Below are 20,065 nucleotides of genomic sequence, written 5' to 3'. Positions count from 1 at the left end.
ATCCGATTGGCTTATGAGACTGCCGGACGGCAGCCTCCTGAAAGAATCACAGCTTACTCCACTAGGGCTGTGGCTTCCACATGGGCCTTCAAGAACGAGGCTTCTGTTGATCAGATATGTAAGGCAGCGACTTGGTCTTCACTGCACACTTTTACCAAATTTTACAAATTTGATACTTTTGCTTCTTCTGAGGCTATTTTTGGGAGAAAGGTTTTGCAAGCCGTGGTGCCTTCCATCTAGGTGACCTGATTTGCTCCCTCCCATCATCCGTGTCCTAAAGCTTTGGTATTGGTTCCCACAAGTAAGGATGACGCCGTGGACCGGACACACCTATGTTGGAGAAAACAGAATTTATGCTTACCTGATAAATTACTTTCTCCAACGGTGTGTCCGGTCCACGGCCCGCCCTGGTTTTTTTAATCAGGTCTGATGAATTATTTTCTCTAACTACAGTCACCACGGTATCATATGATTTCTCCTATGCATATTCCTCCTTTATGTCGGTCGAATGACTGGGGTAGGCGGAGCCTAGGAGGGATCATGTGACCAGCTTTGCTGGGCTCTTTGCCATTTCCTGTTGGGGAAGAGAATATCCCACAAGTAAGGATGACGCCGTGGACCGGACACACCGTTGGAGAAAGTAATTTATCAGGTAAGCATAAATTCTGTTTTCTTTGAAAAATCGTAATCTGCCCCCTACCAGCTGAGCTGGAATGAGGGCCGCACCTTCATGTGGACTTGGGAGCTGGCTTTGGCTTTCTGAAAGGCTTGGATTTATTCCAGACTGGAGATGGTTTCCAAACAGAAACTGTTCCTTTAGGGGAAGGATCAGGCTTCTGTTCCTTATTCTGACGAAAGGAACGAAAACGATTAGCAGCCCTATATTTACCTTTAGATTTTTTATCCTGAGGTAAAAAAGTTCCTTTCCCCCCAGTAACAGTTGAAATAATAGAATCCAACTGGGAACCAAACAATTTATTACCTTGGAAAGAAAGGGAAAGCAAAGTTGACTTAGAAGACATATCTGCATTCCAAGTTTTAAGCCATAAAGCTCTTCTAGCTAAAATAGCTAAAGACATATACCTGACATCAACTCTAATGATATCAAAGATGGCATCACAAATAAAGTTATTAGCATGTTGAAGAAGTTTAACAATGCTATGAGTATTATGATCTGACACTTGTTGTGCCAAAGCCTCCAACCAAAAAGTGGAAGCTGCCGCAACATCAGCCAAAGAAATAGCAGGCCTAAGAAGATTACCTGAACATAAATAAGCTTTCCTTAGAAAGGATTTAATCTTCCTATCTAAAGGATCCTTAAAGGAAGTACTATCTGCCGTAGGAATAGTAGTACGTTTAGCGAGAGTAGAGATAGCCCCATCAACTTTAGGGATTTTGTCCCAAAACTCTAATCTGTCAGATGGCAAAGGATACAATTTCTTAAACCTTTTAGAAGGAGTAAATGAATTACCCAGATTATTCCATTCCCTAGAAATTACTTCAGAAATAGCATCAGGGACAGGAAAAACTTCCGGAATAACTGTAGGAGGTTTAAAAAACAAATTTAAACGCTTAGTAGATTTAGTATCAAGAGGATTAGATTCCTCCATCTCTAATGCGATTAAAACTTCTTTAAGTAAAGAACGAATAAATTCCATTTCAAATAAATATGAAGATTTATCAGTGTCAATATCTGAGACAGAATCCTCTGAACCAGAAAAATCATCATCAGAAACAGACAAATCAGAATGATGATGTTCATTTAAAAATTCATCTGAAAAATGTGAAGTTTTAAAAGACCTTTTACGTTTACTGGAAGGAGGAATAACAGACATAGCCTTCCTAATAGATTTAGAAACAAAATCTCTTATATTAACAGGAACATCCTGAGTATTAGATGTTGATGGAACAGCAACAGGTAATGGAATATTACTAATGGAAATACTATCTGCATTAGCAAGCTTATCATGACATTCATCACAAACTACAGCCGGAGGAACAGTTACCACAAGTTTACAGCAAATACACTTAACTTTTGGCAGAACCAGCATCAAGCAGCGTTTTTCCAGAAGTAGCTTCTGATCCAGGGTCAATCTAAGACATCTTGCAATATGTAAGAGAAAAAACAACATATAAAGCAAAATCTATCAAATTCCTTAAAAGACAGTTTCAGGAATGGGAAAAAAAATGCCAATGAACAAGCCTCTAGCAACCAGAAGCAAATAAAAAATGAGACTAAAATAATGTGAAAAAAAGGTGGAGACAATAATGACGCCCACATTATTGGCGCCTAAAAGCTTTTGGCGCCAAAAATGACGCCACATCCGGTGACACCGACATTTTTGGCGCAAAACGTCAAAAAAATGACGTAAACACGAACAACTTCCGGCAACAAGTATGACGCCGGAAATGACAAAGAAATTTTTTGCGACAAAAAAGTCAGCGCCAAAAATGACGCAATAAAATGAAGCATTTTCAGCCCCCGCGAGCCTAACAGCCCACAGGGAAAAAAGTCAATTTTAAGGTAAGAAAAAATGATTTATTCATATGCATTATCCCAAATAATGAAACTGACTGTCTGAAATAAGGAATATTGATCATCCTGAATCAAGGCAAATAAATGTTTAAACACATATATTTAGAACTTTATATAAAAGGGCCCAACCATAGCTTAGAGTGTCACAAAAATAAGACTTACTTACCCCAGGACACTCATCTACATGTAGTAGAAAGCCAAACCAGTACTGAAACGAGAATCAGTAGAGGTAATGGTATATAAGAGTATATCGTCGATCTGAAAAGGGAGGTAAGAGATGAATCTCTACGACCGATAACAGAGAACCTATGAAATAGATCCCGTAGAAGGAGACCATTGAATTCAAATAGGCAATACTCTCTTCACATCCCTCTGACATTCACTGCACACTGAGAGGAAAACCGGGCTCCAGCCTGCTGCGAAGCGCATATCAACGTAGAATCTAGCACAAACTTACTTCACCACCTCCATGGGAGGCAAAGTTTGTAAAACTGATTTGTGGGTGTGGTGAGGGGTGTATTTATAGGCATTTTGAGGTTTGGGAAACTTTGCCCCTCCTGGTAGGAATGTATATCCCATACGTCACTAGCTCATGGACTCTTGCTAATTACATGAAAGAAAAGAAAAAAAAAAAAATATATATATTAATATATATATATGTACACACACACCCCTAAACATACAATATTTACGCCAATAAATCATCCTATATAGGTCTTCCATAAAATGTCACCACCGGTTTTTACACTCGCATACTTCTACCATTGTTTGCCAATATCCTCCCAAACTTCTTGCCATCATGAGGCTTTTATGTCAGGATTTATTCAAGGCAGCCACAAAGTACTGTTCACCTTCATATGGATTACTTTGATAATGACTGACCAGAATTTCAATATGACTATAAGATTGAGAGAAAAACATAAGATTAATACTAATAAATCCTTTGAGCTATAGTCATATAGTCTTATTTTTGGCTCTTGTCTATGCTGTTTCCCAGAACCATGGAGAACTGGATTTATCTTTAAATATACATTTTGTATTTTCTTTTAATCCATATACTGCAGACTTTTATATCTATTTTAAGACTTAATGATTAATTGCACCAATTTTATATGTTTATAGCTGTCCTCGGAAATCTTTGTAAGCAATGCTCTACTAAAACAAAAATGGATAGACCTATGTTTGCCACAAGGGGAATTAAAAAACATTCTTGAACTGGATAACTTTGGGAATGAAGTGGAATGGCTGAAATTTCTAGCACTTGGATGCAGTGCTCTAGGAAGTGTAAGTATTTCTCCATCGCTACTTTCCAAATATTTGTCCATTTATAATGCAGGACACGTTCCTCATGTATACTTTTATTTCTTAGGAATTGTTGATAAAAAAATATTTTTTAGCCTTAAAATAGTGTGATTAAAAATATTTAAACATACAAAAGAGAGATCTATAATGATAGGTATATGGGATATTTGTAATGTTAGAAAAATAAATTTTGATTTATTTAATGTGTAAGCTTTATTAATTTGTAGGATAGCCTTATAGTAGATCATTCTAGATCAGTGGTTAAAGGGACAGAAAACTTTAAAAAAACATATGAAAGGGAACTATTTAAAAATAATAAACTATTAAAAATAATAAACTATACTTTTTGCATTACAAATGGTTTAGTTAAACGGACAGTGTACTGTAAAACTGGTTTCCCCTTAAAGGGACATGAAACCCAATATTTTTTCTTTCATGATTTAGATAGAGCATACAATTTTAAACAACTTTCCAATTTTTCTCTATTACCTAATTTGCTTTATTTTCTTTGTATCCTTTGTTGAAAAGTGTATCTAGATAGACTCAGGAGCTTGGAGGTAGCTGCTGATTGGTGGCTTAACTTGTATGTCCATTTTCTTTGGCTTACAAATGAGTTCAGGTAGCTCCCAGGAGTCCATGCTGCTTCTGCAATAAAAGATACCAAGAGAATGAAGCATAACTGATAACGGAAGTACATTGGAAAGTTGTTTAAAAATGTATAATCTATCTGAATCATGAAATAAAAAAAGACTTGTTTTACCAGCAGCAGAGTTTAAAATGTATGGATATTTTTCCCTGAGATGGATGGATATATATATATATATATATATATATATATATATATATATATATATATATATATATATATATATATATATATATATATATATATATATACATATAATGTATATGAAATAGGCTGAGCTTTCAGACTTCATTTGCTATTTCAAATGGCAAAATTAAGGTAAAGAACCTATGTGTAAATAATGTAATACTCTCCAGCAGATAAAATGTCCCAGTGGCACTTCCTGCTACATTAAAAATCAAAAGACAGTGTACTGGGATTTTTTCTCTTCTTTAATGTGCTCCCAATGACACATATATGGTACAGGAGGAGTGGAAATGGACATAACTTTGAAATTTGCCAGAAAACAAATCTACTACTCCATTTTAAGTTCAGACTAAGGGGCCTTTTTGCTATGGTGCGAGCAGACATGATCCGATATTGCGGATCATGTCTGCTGCACATAGATAAATGCCGACAGCATACGCTGTCGACATTTATTATTGCGGCAGCAGTTCTGGTGAACTGCTGGTGCAATGCCGCCCCCTACAGATTTGCGGCCAATCGGAGCTTGATAAATATGCCCCTTAGTGCTATTGTATTATCGTGTTACAATGCCTTTGTTGATTATGCAAATCTACTGTATTTACTGGTCCTTTAAGGCCTGATTGCTCACTAGCTGGTTAACCAATCTTCCACTACTTTTTGTAGTGGAAGATGAACATAAAGACAAAAATGTTTTGTTTTTTTCTCAGTACAGGAACATAGATTTCTCCAACATTGGTGTGTCCGGTCCACGGCGTCATCCTTACTTGTGGGATATTCTCTTCCCCAACAGGAAATGGCAAAGAGTCCCAGCAAAGCTGGTCACATGATCCCTCCTAGGCTCCGCCCACCCCAGTCATTCTCTTTGCCGTTGCACAGGCAACATCTCCACGGAGATGGTTAAGAGTTTTTTGGTGTTTAAATGTAGTTTTTATTCTTCTATCAAGTGTTTTTTATTTTAAAATAGTGCTGGTATGTACTATTTACTCTGAAACAGAAAAGGATGAAGATTTCTGTTTGTAAGAGGAAGATGATTTTAGCAGACAGTAACTAAAATCGGTTGCTGTTTCCACATAGGACTGTTGAGATGAAGTAACTTCAGTTGGGGGAAACAGTTAGCAGACTTTTTCTGCTTAAGGTATGACTAGCCATATTTCTAACAAGACTGTGTAATGCTGGAAGGCTGTCATTTCCCCTCATGGGGACCGGTAAGTCATTTTCTTAGTCAAAAACAAACAGAATAAAGGGCTTATTATGGGCTAAAAAACTGGTAGACATTTTTATGGGCTAAATCGATTGCTTTATTTGTGCATATTATTCAGATTTAGGCTAATAATTGGCATTTATAATCTTGGGGAACGTTTATAAAACGGCAGGCACTGTATTGGACACCTTTTTCAGTCAGGGGGCCTTTCTAGTCATAGACTCAGCCTCATTTTCGCGCCATTAATGCGCAGTTGTTTTTTGAGAGCAGGGCATGCAGATGCATGTGTGAGGATCTAAGAATCTCTGAAAAAGCTTTTAGAAGGCGTCATTTGGTATCGTATTCCCCTCAGGGCTTGTTTGGGTCTTAGCAAAGACTATATCTGGGACTGTATAGGGGTTAAATTGAAAAACGGCTCCGGTTCCGTTATTTTAAGGGTTAAAGCTCTGAAATTTGGTGTGCAATACTTTTAAGGCTTTAAGACACTGTGGTGAAATTTTGGTAATTTTTGAACAATTCCTTCATACTTTTTCACATATTCAGTAATAAAGTGTTTTCTGTTTGAAATTTAAAGTGACAGTAACGGTTTTATTTTAAAACGTTTTTTGTGCTTTGTTGACAAGTTTAAGCCTGTTTAACATGTCTGTACCTTCAGATAAGCTATGTTCTATATGTATGAAAGCCAATGTGTCAACCCATTTAAATTTATGTGATAATTGTGCCATAGCGTCCAAACAAAGTAAGGACAGTACTGCCACAAATAATGATATTGCCCAAGATGATTCCTCAAATGAGGGGAGTAAACATGATAGTACATCATCTCCTACTGTGTCTACACCAGTTTTGCCCATGCAGGAGGCCCCTAGTACATCTAGTGCGCCAATACTTATTACCATGCAACAATTAACGGCTGTAATGGATAACTCCATAGCAAATCTTTTATCCAAAATGCCTACTTATCAGAGAAAGCGCGATTGCTCTGTTTTAAACACTGAAGAGCAAGAGGACGCTGATGGTAATTGTTCTGTCATACCCTCACACCAATCTGAAGGGGCCATGAGGGAGGTTTTGTCTGAGGGAGAAATTTCAGATTCAGGAAAAATTTCTCATCAAGCTGAACCTGATGTTGTGACATTTAAATTTAAATTAGAACATCTCTGCGTACTGCTTAAGGAGGTGTTATCTACTCTGGATGATTGTGACAATTTGGTCATTCCAGAGAAATTATGCAAGATGGACAGGTTCCTAGAGGTTCCGGTGCCCCCCGACGCTTTTCTTATACCCAAGCGGGTGGCGGACATAGTAAATAAAGAGTGGGAAAAGCCCGGCATACCTTTTGTTCCTCCCCCTATATTTAAGAAATTATTTCCTATGGTCGACCCCAGAAAGGACTTATGGCAGACAGTCCCCAAGGTCGAGGGGGCAGTTTCTACTCTAAACAAACGCACTACTATTCCTATCGAAGATAGTTGTGCTTTCAAAGATCCTATGGATAAAAAATTGGAAGGTTTGCTTAAAAAGATTTTTGTACAGCAAGGTTACCTTCTACAACCAATTTCATGCATTGTTCCTGTCACTACGGCAGCGTGGTTCTGGTTCGAGGAACTAGAAAAGTCGCTCAGTAGAGAAACTCCATATGAGGAGGTTATGGACAGAGTTCACGCACTTAAATTGGCTAACTCTTTTATTTTAGATGCCGCTTTGCAATTAGCAAAATTAGCGGCGAAAAATTCAGGGTTTGCTATCGTGGCGCGCAGAGCGCTTTGGCTAAAGTCTTGGTCAGCGGATGTGTCATCCAAGACAAAATTGCTTAACATTCCTTTCAAAGGTAAAACTTTATTTGGACCTGATTTGAAAGAGATTATTTCAGACATCACTGGGGGAAAGGGCCACGCCCTTCCACAGGATAGGTCTTTTAAGGCTAAAAATAAACCTAATTTTCGTCCCTTTCGCAGAAATGGACCAGCCTCTAATTCTGCATCCTCTAAGCAAGAGGGTAATGCCTCACAACCCAAACCAGCCTGGAAACCAATGCAAGGCTGGAACAAGGGTAAGCAGGCCAAGAAGCCTGCCACTGCTAACAAAACAGCATGAAGGAGTAGCCCCCGATCCGGGACCGGATCTGGTGGGGGGCAGACTTTCTTTCTTTGCTCAGGCTTGGGCAAGAGATGTTCAGGATCCTTGGGCGCTAGAAATAGTTTCTCAAGGTTATCTCCTGGAATTCAAGGAACTACCCCCAAGGGGAAGGTTCCACAAGTCTCACTTATCCTCAAACCAAATAAAGAGACAGGCATTCTTACATTGTGTAGAAGACCTGTTAAAGATGGGAGTGATACACCCAGTTCCAATAAAGGAACAAGGAATGGGATTTTATTCCAATCTGTTCGTAGTTCCCAAAAAAGAGGGAACGTTCAGACCAATTTTGGATTTGAAGATCCTAAACAAATTTCTCAGGGTACCATCGTTCAAAATGGAAACCATTCGAACGATTCTACCCACCATCCAGGAAAGTCAATTTATGACTACCGTGGATCTAAAGGATGCGTACCTACATATCCCTATCCACAAGGAACATCATCAGTTCCTAAGGTTCGCTTTTCTGGACAAACATTACCAGTTTGTGGCTCTTCCATTCGGATTAGCCACTGCTCCAAGGATTTTCACAAAGGTGCTAGGGTCCCTTCTAGCGGTTCTAAGACCAAGGGGCATTGCAGTAGTACCTTATTTGGACATTTTATTACAAGCGTCGTCCCTGTCAAAGGCAAAGGCTCATACGGACATCGTTCTAGCCTTTCTCACATCTCACGGATGGAAGGTGAACAAAGAAAAGTGTTCTCTGTCCCCGTCAACAAGAGTTCCCTTCTTGGGAACTATAATAGATTCCTTAGAAATGAGGATTTTTCTGACAGAGGTCAGAAAATCAAAACTTCTAAGCTCTTGTCAAGTGCTTCATTCTGTTCCTCGTCCTTCCATAGCGCAGTGCATGGAAGTAATAGGATTGATGGTTGCAACAATGGACATAGTTCCCTTTGCACGAATTCATCTAAGACCATTACAACTGTGCATGCTCAAACAGTGGAATGGGGATTATACAGACTTGTCTCCAATGATTCAAGTAGATCAAAAGACCAGAGATTCACTCCGTTGGTGGCTGACCCTGGACCATCTGTCTCAGGGAATGAGCTTCCGCAGGCCAGAGTGGGTCATTGTCACGACCGACGCCAGTTTAGTGGGCTGGGGTGCGGTCTGGGAATCCCTGAAAGCTCAGGGTCTATGGTCTCGGGAGGAGTCTCTTCTCCCGATAAACATTCTGGAACTGAGAGCGATATTCAATGCTCTCAGAGCTTGGCCTCAACTAGCAAAGGCCAAATTCATAAGGTTCCAATCAGACAACATGACGACTGTTGCTTATATCAATCATCAAGGGGGAACAAAGAGTTCCCTGGCGATGAAAGAAGTGACCAAAATAATTCAATGGGCGGAGGATCACTCCTGCCACTTGTCTGCGATCCACATCCCAGGAGTGGAAAATTGGGAAGCGGATTTTCTGAGTCGTCAGACATTTCATCCGGGGGAGTGGGAACTCCATCCGGAAATCTTTGCCCAAATAACTCAATTATGGGGCATTCCAGACATGGATCTGATGGCGTCTCGTCAGAACTTCAAGGTTCCTTGCTACGGGTCCAGATCCAGGGATCCCAAGGCGACTCTAGTAGATGCACTAGTAGCACCTTGGACTTTCAACCTAGCTTACGTATTCCCACCGTTTCCTCTCATTCCCAGGCTGATAGCCAGGATCAATCAGGAGAGGGCCTCGGTGATCTTGATAGCTCCTGCGTGGCCACGCAGGACTTGGTATGCAGACCTGGTGAATATGTCATCGGCTCCACTATGGAAGCTACCTTTGAGACAGGACCTTCTTGTTTAAGGTCCATTCGAACACCCAAATCTGGTCTCCCTCCAACTGACGGCTTGGAGATTGAACGCTTGATTCTATCAAAGCGTGGGTTTTCAGATTCGGTGATAGATACTCTGGTTCAGGCCAGAAAACCTGTAACTAGAAAAATTTACCATAAAATATGGAAAAAAATATATCTGTTGGTGTGAATCCAAAGGATTCCCATGGAATAAGATAAAAATTCCTAAGATTCTCTCCTTTCTTCAAGAAGGTTTGGAGAAAGGATTATCTGCAAGTTCTCTAAAGGGACAGATCTCTGCTTTATCGGTCTTACTACACAAAAGACTGGCAGCTGTGCCAGATGTTCAAGCTTTTGTTCAGGCTCTGGTTAGGATCAAGCCTGTTTACAGACCTTTGACTCCTCCCTGGAGTCTAAATCTAGTTCTTTCAGTTCTTCAAGGGGTTCCGTTTGAACCCTTACATTCCATAGATATTAAGTTACTATCTTGGAAAGTTTTGTTTTTGGTTGCAATTTCTTCTGCTAGAAGAGTTTCAGAGTTATCTGCTCTGCAGTGATCTCCTCCTTATCTGGTGTTCCATGCAGATAAGGTGGTTTTGCGTACTAAGCCTGGTTTTCTTCCTAAAGTTGTTTCTAACAAAAATATTAACCAGGAGATAGTTGTACCTTCTTTGTGTCCGAATCCAGTTTCAAAGAAGGAACGTTTGTTACACAATTTGGACGTTGTCCGTGCTCTAAAGTTCTATTTAGAGGCTACTAAAGATTTCAGACAAACATCTTCCTTGTTTGTTGTTTATTCTGGTAAAAGGAGAGGTCTAAAAGCGACTTCTACCTCTCTTTCCTTTTGGCTTAAAAGCATTATCCGATTGGCTTATGAGACTGCCGGACGGCAGCCTCCTGAAAGAATCACAGCTCACTCCACTAGGGCTGTGGCTTCCACATGGGCCTTTAAGAACGAGGCTTCTGTTGACCAGATATGTAAGGCAGCGACTTGGTCTTCACTGCACACTTTTGCCAAATTTTACAAATTTGATACTTTTGCTTCTTCAGAGGCTATTTTTGGGAGAAAGGTTTTACAAGCTGTGGTGCCTTCCGTTTAGGTGACCTGATTTGCTCCCTCCCTTCATCCGTGTCCTAAAGCTTTGGTATTGGTTCCCACAAGTAAGGATGACGCCGTGGACCGGACACACCAATGTTGGAGAAAACAGAATTTATGCTTACCTGATAAATTACTTTCTCCAACGGTGTGTCCGGTCCACGGCCCGCCCTGGTTTTTTAATCAGGTCTGATGAATTATTTTCTCTAACTACAGTCACCACGGTACCATATGGTTTCTCCTATATATATTTCCTCCTGTCCGTCGGTCGAATGACTGGGGTGGGCGGAGCCTAGGAGGGATCATGTGACCAGCTTTGCTGGGACTCTTTGCCATTTCCTGTTGGGGAAGAGAATATCCCACAAGTAAGGATGACGCCGTGGACCGGACACACCGTTGGAGAAAGTAATTTATCAGGTAAGCATAAATTCTGTTTTTATAACAAACTGTAATACATTTTAAAATACGCTTTTGTAGATGCAACAAAGAATAAAGAAATTACTTTTTTTTTAATTTAATTTTTGTAGCACTTTGCATGATGTTGCAACAGAGCAAACCTTAAAGGAATATAATATCCAAATGTTGAAGCACTTGAAAGTGATGCAGCATAACTGTAAAAAGCTGACTAGAAAATATCACCTGAACATCTCTATGTAAAAAAGGAAGACATTTTACCTCAAAATTTCCTCAGTAGCCACATCCCATTGTAAAGGGAATTTAAGCAGCTAATCAGGATGCTAGTCCCAGGACTTGCAAGGGAGCGTGCGTCTGGCATGTGCATGTATATTCATGTTATTTTCCTCAGTTTAAGGAAGTTTACTATGAAATCTAATGAGATTTTACTGAAATTTTAGTGTAATCACTTTAAAGCAAAGTATGACATCAGCACTGATAAAGCTGATTGGCTGTTGTTTTTTCTCCTTTTTTCAACATGCAACTGACAGTAAATGACTGATAACTGTTCACAGAGCATTTGAGGTAAAATATCTTTCATTTTTACATAGAGAGGTGCAGGTGATATTTTCTGGTCAACTTTTTACAGCTATGCTGCATCGCTTTCAAATTATTTAGTATTATGTCCCTTTAAATATAATGCATGATCTGGAACCTTGCATGTTGCAGAAGCTAGTCTAAGAGAACCTGCTACAGAAGTTAGTGTTAGGCATAATATAGTCTTAAAATATTCAATATGTGTAGTGAAAGTGAGTAGTGTGTACTGTTGATACTTTATATCAGAGCTGTCCCCTTCACACTGTAGTTTGACATGTTTTTTTCATTTCCTCCCGATGACACTATAGATGAGCAAAGTCATATTATGAATTGAAAAAATATATATATTTGTTTAAATAATTTAAAACTCTCTGTGTGATTACCTTGGTTCAGAAAATAATGTCAGTTATATCTAATACTTTTGTAAAATTCCTAATATTAAACATATTGTGAGCGTTGAGAATTCAACATATTTCCATACTTGAAGCTTCAGAAACTTTTAAAACCTCATTACAAATTCAAAAGCCTCACCAAGGTCTTGAATGTCATCAAATAATCTGATCTAAGTTGTCAAAATAATATTTTAGTCATCTTGCAAAACATAATAGATTACTAAAAGCAGGTTTCCAGTGGGTTGACTAATGTTGGAATACAATTCTTATATATAGAAGATACATGATTTCTTCAGTTGTTGTGGATATATGATGTTCATGAACCTTTGCAACAAAAAACAAAGAAGGGTTTATCTGTTTGGTGTATTGTTTAGAACTGGTCACATCACGTATAGTTGACTAAGTTATCATTACAGTTTGTATGTTGCTCACAATCCTTTTGTGTATATGTACAGAGTATACAAGTCACTCTGAAACATGTCTGTGAAATCCTTACTGATGATCCAGAAGGTGGCGCTGCTCGCATTCCATTTGAGACATTCAGCAACCTTTATAAATACCTGGCAAAGATTGATGGAGAAATATCACAATCAAAAGTAGAAGATGCTCTCTTCGCTCTTCAAGCAGAGGCGTGAGTATAACATGGCAAAAACACAAGTGGAAATTATTTTCTGATTAGACTGCACGTATGTTTGTGTGTGTGTGTGTGTGTGTATGTGTGTGTATATATATATATATATATATATATATATATATATATATATATATATATATATATATATATATATATAAATAACTCATTGTGTAGTTCATTAACAAATCTAGACAGGCCCAGAGGCTTGTTTTCCCACAGAAAACCTCTGAATTACATTGTTTCCAATGCAGCAAAGGATTCTGGGTAAGATATGCAAATTAAGTACACAATGACACACCTTTTTACTTCAGTCTGCTTTTCAGCAGGTTCCCTTTATACCAAAGTATCGATGTTCACACAGCTTATAAACTTAGCTAGGGTTAGTGCAGTGATTTATAACCATCCCAGGACAGACTGTTTCGTGGTTTTTGCCACTCATCAGCTGGGAGAAGGTTAGAATCACTGCTGGGTGAAGTTGATTCCGGGCAGAATAAAACAACATTTTAAATTAGGGGGAGATAAAAGGCGAGTTTAAAATCCTCCACTATGCACAAAATATAGAAAAAATAACTCATTATTTGCATATCTTACCCAGAATCCTTTGCTGTATTGGAAACAATGTAATTCAGAGGTTTTCTGTGGGAAAACAAGCCTCTGGGCCTGTCTAGATTTGTTAATGAACTACACAATGAGTTATTTTTTCTATATTTTGTGCGTAGTGGAGGATTTTAAACTCGCCTTTTATCTCCCCCTAATTTAAAATGTTGTTATATATATATATATATATATATATATATATCTCAATATCTCAAAATAACAAGAGTATTGCATTGAGCAATGATACTTTTTTATTGGACTAACTATACATTTATAAGTTGACAAGCTTTCGGAAGAGTTCCTTTATCAAGTCTGAAGCAATACTGACCAATTCAATGGAATTTACAGATTATATCTTAAAAAAAAATACCATTGAATTGGTCAGTATTGCTTTAGACTTGATAAAGGAAGGAACTCTTCCGAAAGCTTGTCAACTTATAAATGTATAGTTAGTCCAATAAAAAAGTATCATTGCTCAATGCAATACTCTTGTTATTTTGATTTCAAAATCTCTGGACTAATACGGCTACTCCAATCAATATATATATAATATATTAGGAAGATTTAAACAGCAGATAAAGGGAAATAAAATTCAAAATTAAATTAAACTTTCTTGATTCAGATAGAGTATGCAATTTAAATGAAAATACTTTCCAATTTACTTATATCAGATTTACTTTGTTATTTTGGTTTCCTTTGTTGAAGAGCAAACCTAGGTAATCTCAGGATTGTGTGCATGCCATAAATTGCTATATGGCAGCAGTTTTTACAACAATGTATATTACAAACATGATTTGCATACACTCTGTGAATTATTACATTTTTTTTTCATGATTCAGATAGAGCATTCCAATTTACTTATTTTATCAAATTTGCTTAATTCTCTTGGTATCCTTGGTTGAAGGTGCATTATTGCACTATTGGAACCTATTTGAACACATTGCATATATGTGCAATTGCAAATCAGTAGCTAGCTCCCAGTAGTGCATTGCTGCTCCTGTGACTAGTTAGGTATTCTTTTCAACAAAGGATATCAAGCAGTATGGTAATGAGAGGAGATGGGGGATATAGATTTGTAGTATTGAGAGTGTTTTGTAGTGTGATGTAGGGAAAAGACAGAGATTTTTAGAAATACCTGTTGGTCATAAAAAGGAACTGAGGTAAAGACATAAAAGATGGACCTGTTGCAAAAGGAGTGAGGTGAGAAGATATTTGTGTCATAGTTTGCTTTTTGTTTAAAATCTGTACAGATCTTAATAATTTTGTGTATAATTATTCTACTCTGTTAATAATGGGAATAGTTCCTTTAGCTATTGTCTCCCCAAAACTAATGTTACATGTATAGGCCAGTCAGCTCATTCTACTTAATCAGTTAAAGGGACACTGTACCCAAATTTTTTCTTTTGTGATTCAGATTGAGCATGACATTTTAAGCAACTTTCTAATTTACTCCTATTATCAAATGTTCTTTATTCTCTTGGTATCTTTATTTGAAATGCAAGAATGTAAGTTTAGATGCCGGCCCATTTTTGGTGAACAACCTAGGTTGCCCTTGCTGATTGGTGGATAAATTCATCCACAAATCAAAAACTGCTGTCCAGAGTTCTGAACCAAGAAAAACGCTTAGGTGCCTTCTTTTTCATATAAAGATAGCAAGAGAAAGAAGAAACATTGATAATAGGAGTAAATTAGAAAGTTGCTTAAAATTGCATGCTCTATCTGAATCACAAAAGAAAATTTTTGGGTTCAGTGTCCCTTTAATTGCAGTATCATAGACAACAAATGCAAAATGGAGATTTAGGCAAAATCAGAGAGTACCAAGTTAAAAATAAATACTATGGAACAGTATATTGGGGGTGGAGACAGTAACATTAAACTACTTGGCAGAATAAGGAATTATAGGACCAACAATACTTGAATATAACCATTTCATAAAAATTGCAGATTTTCATTTGTGTTTGTCACATTATTCACCCTTGTTTATATTTTATAACACTATCCTATATAATAAAAGGCCAGGTATGTTTGTCAGATGCAGTCATGCACAGTAGAGATTGCACAAGGACAAACATACCTGGCCTTGAGCAGTAGGGGAGTGCGCACTGTGGAAGCTGCCTGGTGGGGGTGTGGCCGGGCGTGCTGCGATGGGGGCGTGACCGGGCTTTCCGTAATTGGGTGTGGTCGGGCGTGGTGTGACGAGGGGGCGTGGTCAGACGGGAGCGCGTGTGAAGGGCATGGCCGATGGGAGCAGCCGTGGTGGCTTCGGCATGGTCAAGTAAGAGAGAAAAACAGAGGGGAGAGCAAAACAGAGGGGAGAGAGGAGGGGGGAGAGACCAAAAGAGAGGAGTGAAAGAGCAAAAGAGAGGGGAGATAGAGAGGGAGAGAGAGAGCAAAAGAGGAGGGAGAGAGAGAGCAAAAGAGGGGGGAGAGAGAGCAAAAGAGGGGGGGAGAGAGAGAGAGAGAGAGCAAAAGAGGGGGGGGGGAGCAAAAGAGGGGGCAGAGAGCGCAAAAGAGAGGGGGGAGAGAGCAAAAGAGTGGGGGAGAGAACAAAAGAGATGGGGAGAGAGAGAGCAAAAGAGGGGGGGAGAGAGAGAGCAAAAGAGAGGGGGAGAGAGAGAGTTCAAAAGAGGGGGGGAGAGCAAAAGAGAGGGGAAGAGAGAGCGAGCAAAAGAGGGGGGAGAGAGCAAAAGGGAGGTGGAGAGAGAGCAAAAGAGAGGGGGAGAGGGAGCAAAAGAGAGGGAGAGAGCGAGAGCAAAAGAGAGAGGGGGAGAGAGAGAGCAAAAAAAAAAGAGGAGAGAGAGCAAAAGAGGGGGGAGAGAGAGAGCAAAAGAGAGGGGGGGAGAGAGCAAAAGAGGGGGGGAGAGAGAGCAAAAGAGAGGGGGGAGAGAGCAAAAGAGGGGGAAGAGAGAGAACGCAAAAGTGGGGGGAGAGAGAGCGCGCAAAAGAGAGGGGGAGAGAGAGGGATCAAGGGTTGGAACCGCAGTATTTAAAAAAATTGGCCCGTGTACACAGGCTTTAGGACTAGTTATTTATATTTGTTTGTGGTTGTTAGTGTTACATATTACATTGTTTCTGCTTATCACTAGGAACAAGACAAGTAAAATTAGTTCCCTAATAGAATATCCTTTTTTTATCTCATTGCAGTGAAAAACAAGATGGAATGATCCAGCCAAGAAACTTTTTAAATACAGCCTGCCCACCATTGTCTTAAAACTGAGAGCGTTTAATCTCAAGAGCACGAGTAAAGGCAAAAAATAATGTCTGGAAATACAGATTTTTTTTCTTTGTTTTGCATTTCTTTTACAGTTACATATCTTTGAATGATTTGTATTGTTAAACAGTAAAACAGAATAGATTTATCAAAATGTTACTAGTATACATATTTATATATCGGTGCTAGTTGTACAGTCAGATCATTTGTATATTTTGACGGCTATTTTGCCACATTAAACAGCTGATCTGACTGCAACCCTCAGAAACAATGGTGGCTAGATAGAAAACCCGTATTAGATTGCAGATCATTTTAAAGATATTTTATTTATTTCTACATCTTTGAACAACTTTCTTATTAGACACAGATGGTTTCATCAGTTTCACAGATCAGTAATGTTACTATTTTTTTTACCTTGCACTTAGGTCAGTTTGTACAACAAAAAGCAGAAGCTTTATATGTTTGCATTGATTTTTTTTTCTTTAATTGTTTAAAAGTTACATAACAAATGAAAAAACCCTCAGGGATAATATAGAGCAACCACTCGTTAACCAAGTGCACAATACGGCTTGTTAAAAAGATAACAATATCACTGGACACAGAGTGCAAGAATACTTTAGCTTCAAGATGCGCCGCTCAGTGTGAAGATGCAGAGCTTAAACGAACAGCACTTCTAAGCAGTCACAATAAAAGAACCACTTTGAAGAGAGCGGCAGGCACAAGAGGAGCATGGTGATTAGTAAATATGCTATTGTAGTTGTACCCAGCAGTTTAATGTCCATTTAACTCCATTATTGGCAGTAACACACATGCTCTAAAGGGACAGTAAAGTCAAAATTAAACTTAGATTGGGTAGAACATGACATTTTAAACAACTTTTGAATTTACTTATATTATCAATTTTACTTAGTTCTCTTGATATCCTTTGTTAAATCCTAGGTGAGCTCAGGAGCATGCATGTGTCCTTAGCCATCTGGCAACAGTGTTTGCAACATTGTTTATAACCATATTATACATTGTTACAAACACTGCAGCCTACCTAGATTTAGGGGCTGATTTATCATATGGCGGGCGGACATTGCTAAATGCCGACAACATACGCATTTAACATTGCACAAGCATTTCTGGTGAAATGCTTGTGCAATGCCGCCCCCTGCATATTTGCGGTCAATTGGCCACTAGCAGGGGGTGTCAATCATCCTGATCGTATCTGATAGGGATGATTGCAGTCTGCCGCCTCAGAGGTGGCGGAGAAGTTAAGAAACAACAATCTTACGACTGCTTCTTCTTAACTTAAGTTTCCTGCGAGCCGGAAACTTCGGAGGTAGATTGCAGCATTCGCTGCTTAATAAATCTACCCCTAAGTCTTCAACAAAGAATACCAATAAAATACAAAGCAAATTTGATAATATAAGTACATTGGTAACTTGTTTAAAATTGCATGCTCTATCTGAATCATGGAAGTTTATTTTTAACTTTTCTGTCCCGTTAAGGATTTAACCTTCAGGTTTCCATTAGAACACATACTGCAATGATTTACCCTTCTTGCCTCCAGTAACATACTCAGAGCTTTACCCTTCACTTTGCACCAAGAGCACACACACCATCTCCGATGATTACTTATGTTTGGGAGGCGCATGATTCCTTAATTTACCTTATGATAAACTGCTCCATACTTAAAGGGACATGAAATCCAAAACATTTTTTTGATAGAGAGAATATAATTTAAAAAAAAAGCTTCCAATAAACTTATTTTATCAAATTAGCCTCATTCTTATGTTATTGTTTGTTGAAGAGATATCAGTAAATGTAGCGTGCACATGCCTGAATCACTGCATGACAGGAAATAGTGCTGCCATCTAGTGCTCTTGCTAATGTATAACATTGTTGCAAAACTGCTGTCATATAGTGCTACAGCCACATGCACGCTCCTGAACTTACCTTCCTGCTTTTCAACAAAGGATAACAAGAAAACAAAGAAGATTAGATAATAGAAGTACATTGGAAAGATGTTTAAAAGTGTATGTTCTAATTCTGGGTTTTATGTCCCTTTAACACTGCCTATCAAATGGTTGTCTGTGCAGAACATTGTACAAACCAGCATGTAAAGGAACTGTACACCTCATAGATACCAGGAAGGCAGTTTGGATTTAGGAGCATAAGACCAAAGCTCCTGGGTGCTTAAACTTGTGCAAAGTGTGAGCACAAATTAGCAATAATCTTCTAAAAATTCTCAGTGCCCATGGTACCTTTTTAAAAAATTGTAAAGGACATACAAGACATATTAAAATGTGTGTGTGTGTATATATATATATATATATATATATATATATATATATATAAATTCAAAAATTGTGGAAGAAAAACAAAAAAAACAGAACCTATCTTTATACAAAGACACAGGAATTTTTACTCTGATAAAATTATGTATGTGTACATCGAATGACTCAGGGTCAGCTGAAATCAGACGTGGTGCAGACCCCTCAAAAATTTATTTAATCCAGTACTTTATAGATAAGAGAAAATGGTAGAGCTATATGAGATACCATAGCTAAAGTAGGGGATTTCAGCACTCAATTTTATAACCCATTTAATCCAATTTCTTAGATATGTAAGACTGCAGAACAGCATAGAATCCAAAAAATGAACTGCACATGCACAGACTTAAACACATGCAAACAGTTTATTGCAAAAAATTGCTACCACAAAATAAACAGCTAGAAATGACTTATTATCTCTAGAATACACCACTGCAGTGGATTGTAAATAAAGCATATCAAACATATTGATAAGTCATCACAGATGTATAAAAACATATGCAGCAAGCAAAGGTTGGAAACACACAATTTATAAATTTCCAACTGACAATTGTACTTGAATAAACATTCATAAAGATTCCTCTAAGATGAAGTGAAAATAAAGTCCTTTTTACAGACCATATAAGTCCTTGATAGAGGAAATCAGATGTTTCAATTAGTAACAATATGTATCAACTTTGTAATCCAACTGAATGAACCATTTTGCGAACATATGTTCAGTGATTTATGTTAACCGAGGTAAAAGCGTCCTCTAATGTTAACTAAAACTGGAGACTTGTACAGCTTGATAGCAGATAAATCATATCTCAGTGGTGAAAAACAGAAATAATGAAATAGACCTGTGTGTGAATATCGCAGCAACATCCGAGAAAACAAAGTCACAGGGCTAATAGCAACCGGACCGGGACATGAGCCTCCGACATCCTTGTCTCACCTCTCACAACCGCGTCTCCCTGCTCACTGGGGACACAAACTTGCAGGTGAATTCTTTGCCTCTGTGCATAAACCGTATCCAGGCGGTTTGTAGGAACCACTTGAT

General features: G+C 38.4%; 1 protein-coding gene across 2 annotated transcripts in view; it reads left to right on the top strand.

The window, feature by feature from the left end:
• LOC128660657 (ropporin-1-like protein) overlaps positions 1–19,612 on the top strand; it is a 230,393-nt gene extending 210,781 nt beyond the window's left edge. For both annotated transcript variants that reach the window (XM_053714591.1, XM_053714590.1), the window contains exons 4-6: positions 3,659–3,820; positions 12,722–12,897; positions 16,642–19,612. In XM_053714591.1, the coding sequence (XP_053570566.1) occupies positions 3,659–3,820; positions 12,722–12,897; positions 16,642–16,708 (405 nt within the window). In that variant the 3' untranslated portion in view covers positions 16,709–19,612. The remainder of the gene's footprint in view (positions 1–3,658; positions 3,821–12,721; positions 12,898–16,641) is intronic.
• The last annotated feature ends 453 nt before the right edge of the window (positions 19,613–20,065 follow it).

The sequence above is a fragment of the Bombina bombina genome, chromosome 5, assembly GCF_027579735.1.
Source record: "Bombina bombina isolate aBomBom1 chromosome 5, aBomBom1.pri, whole genome shotgun sequence".
Lineage (NCBI taxonomy): Eukaryota > Metazoa > Chordata > Amphibia > Anura > Bombinatoridae > Bombina > Bombina bombina.
Note: the sequence above shows the minus strand (reverse complement) of the source record. Positions and strands in the feature narration are given on the sequence as shown.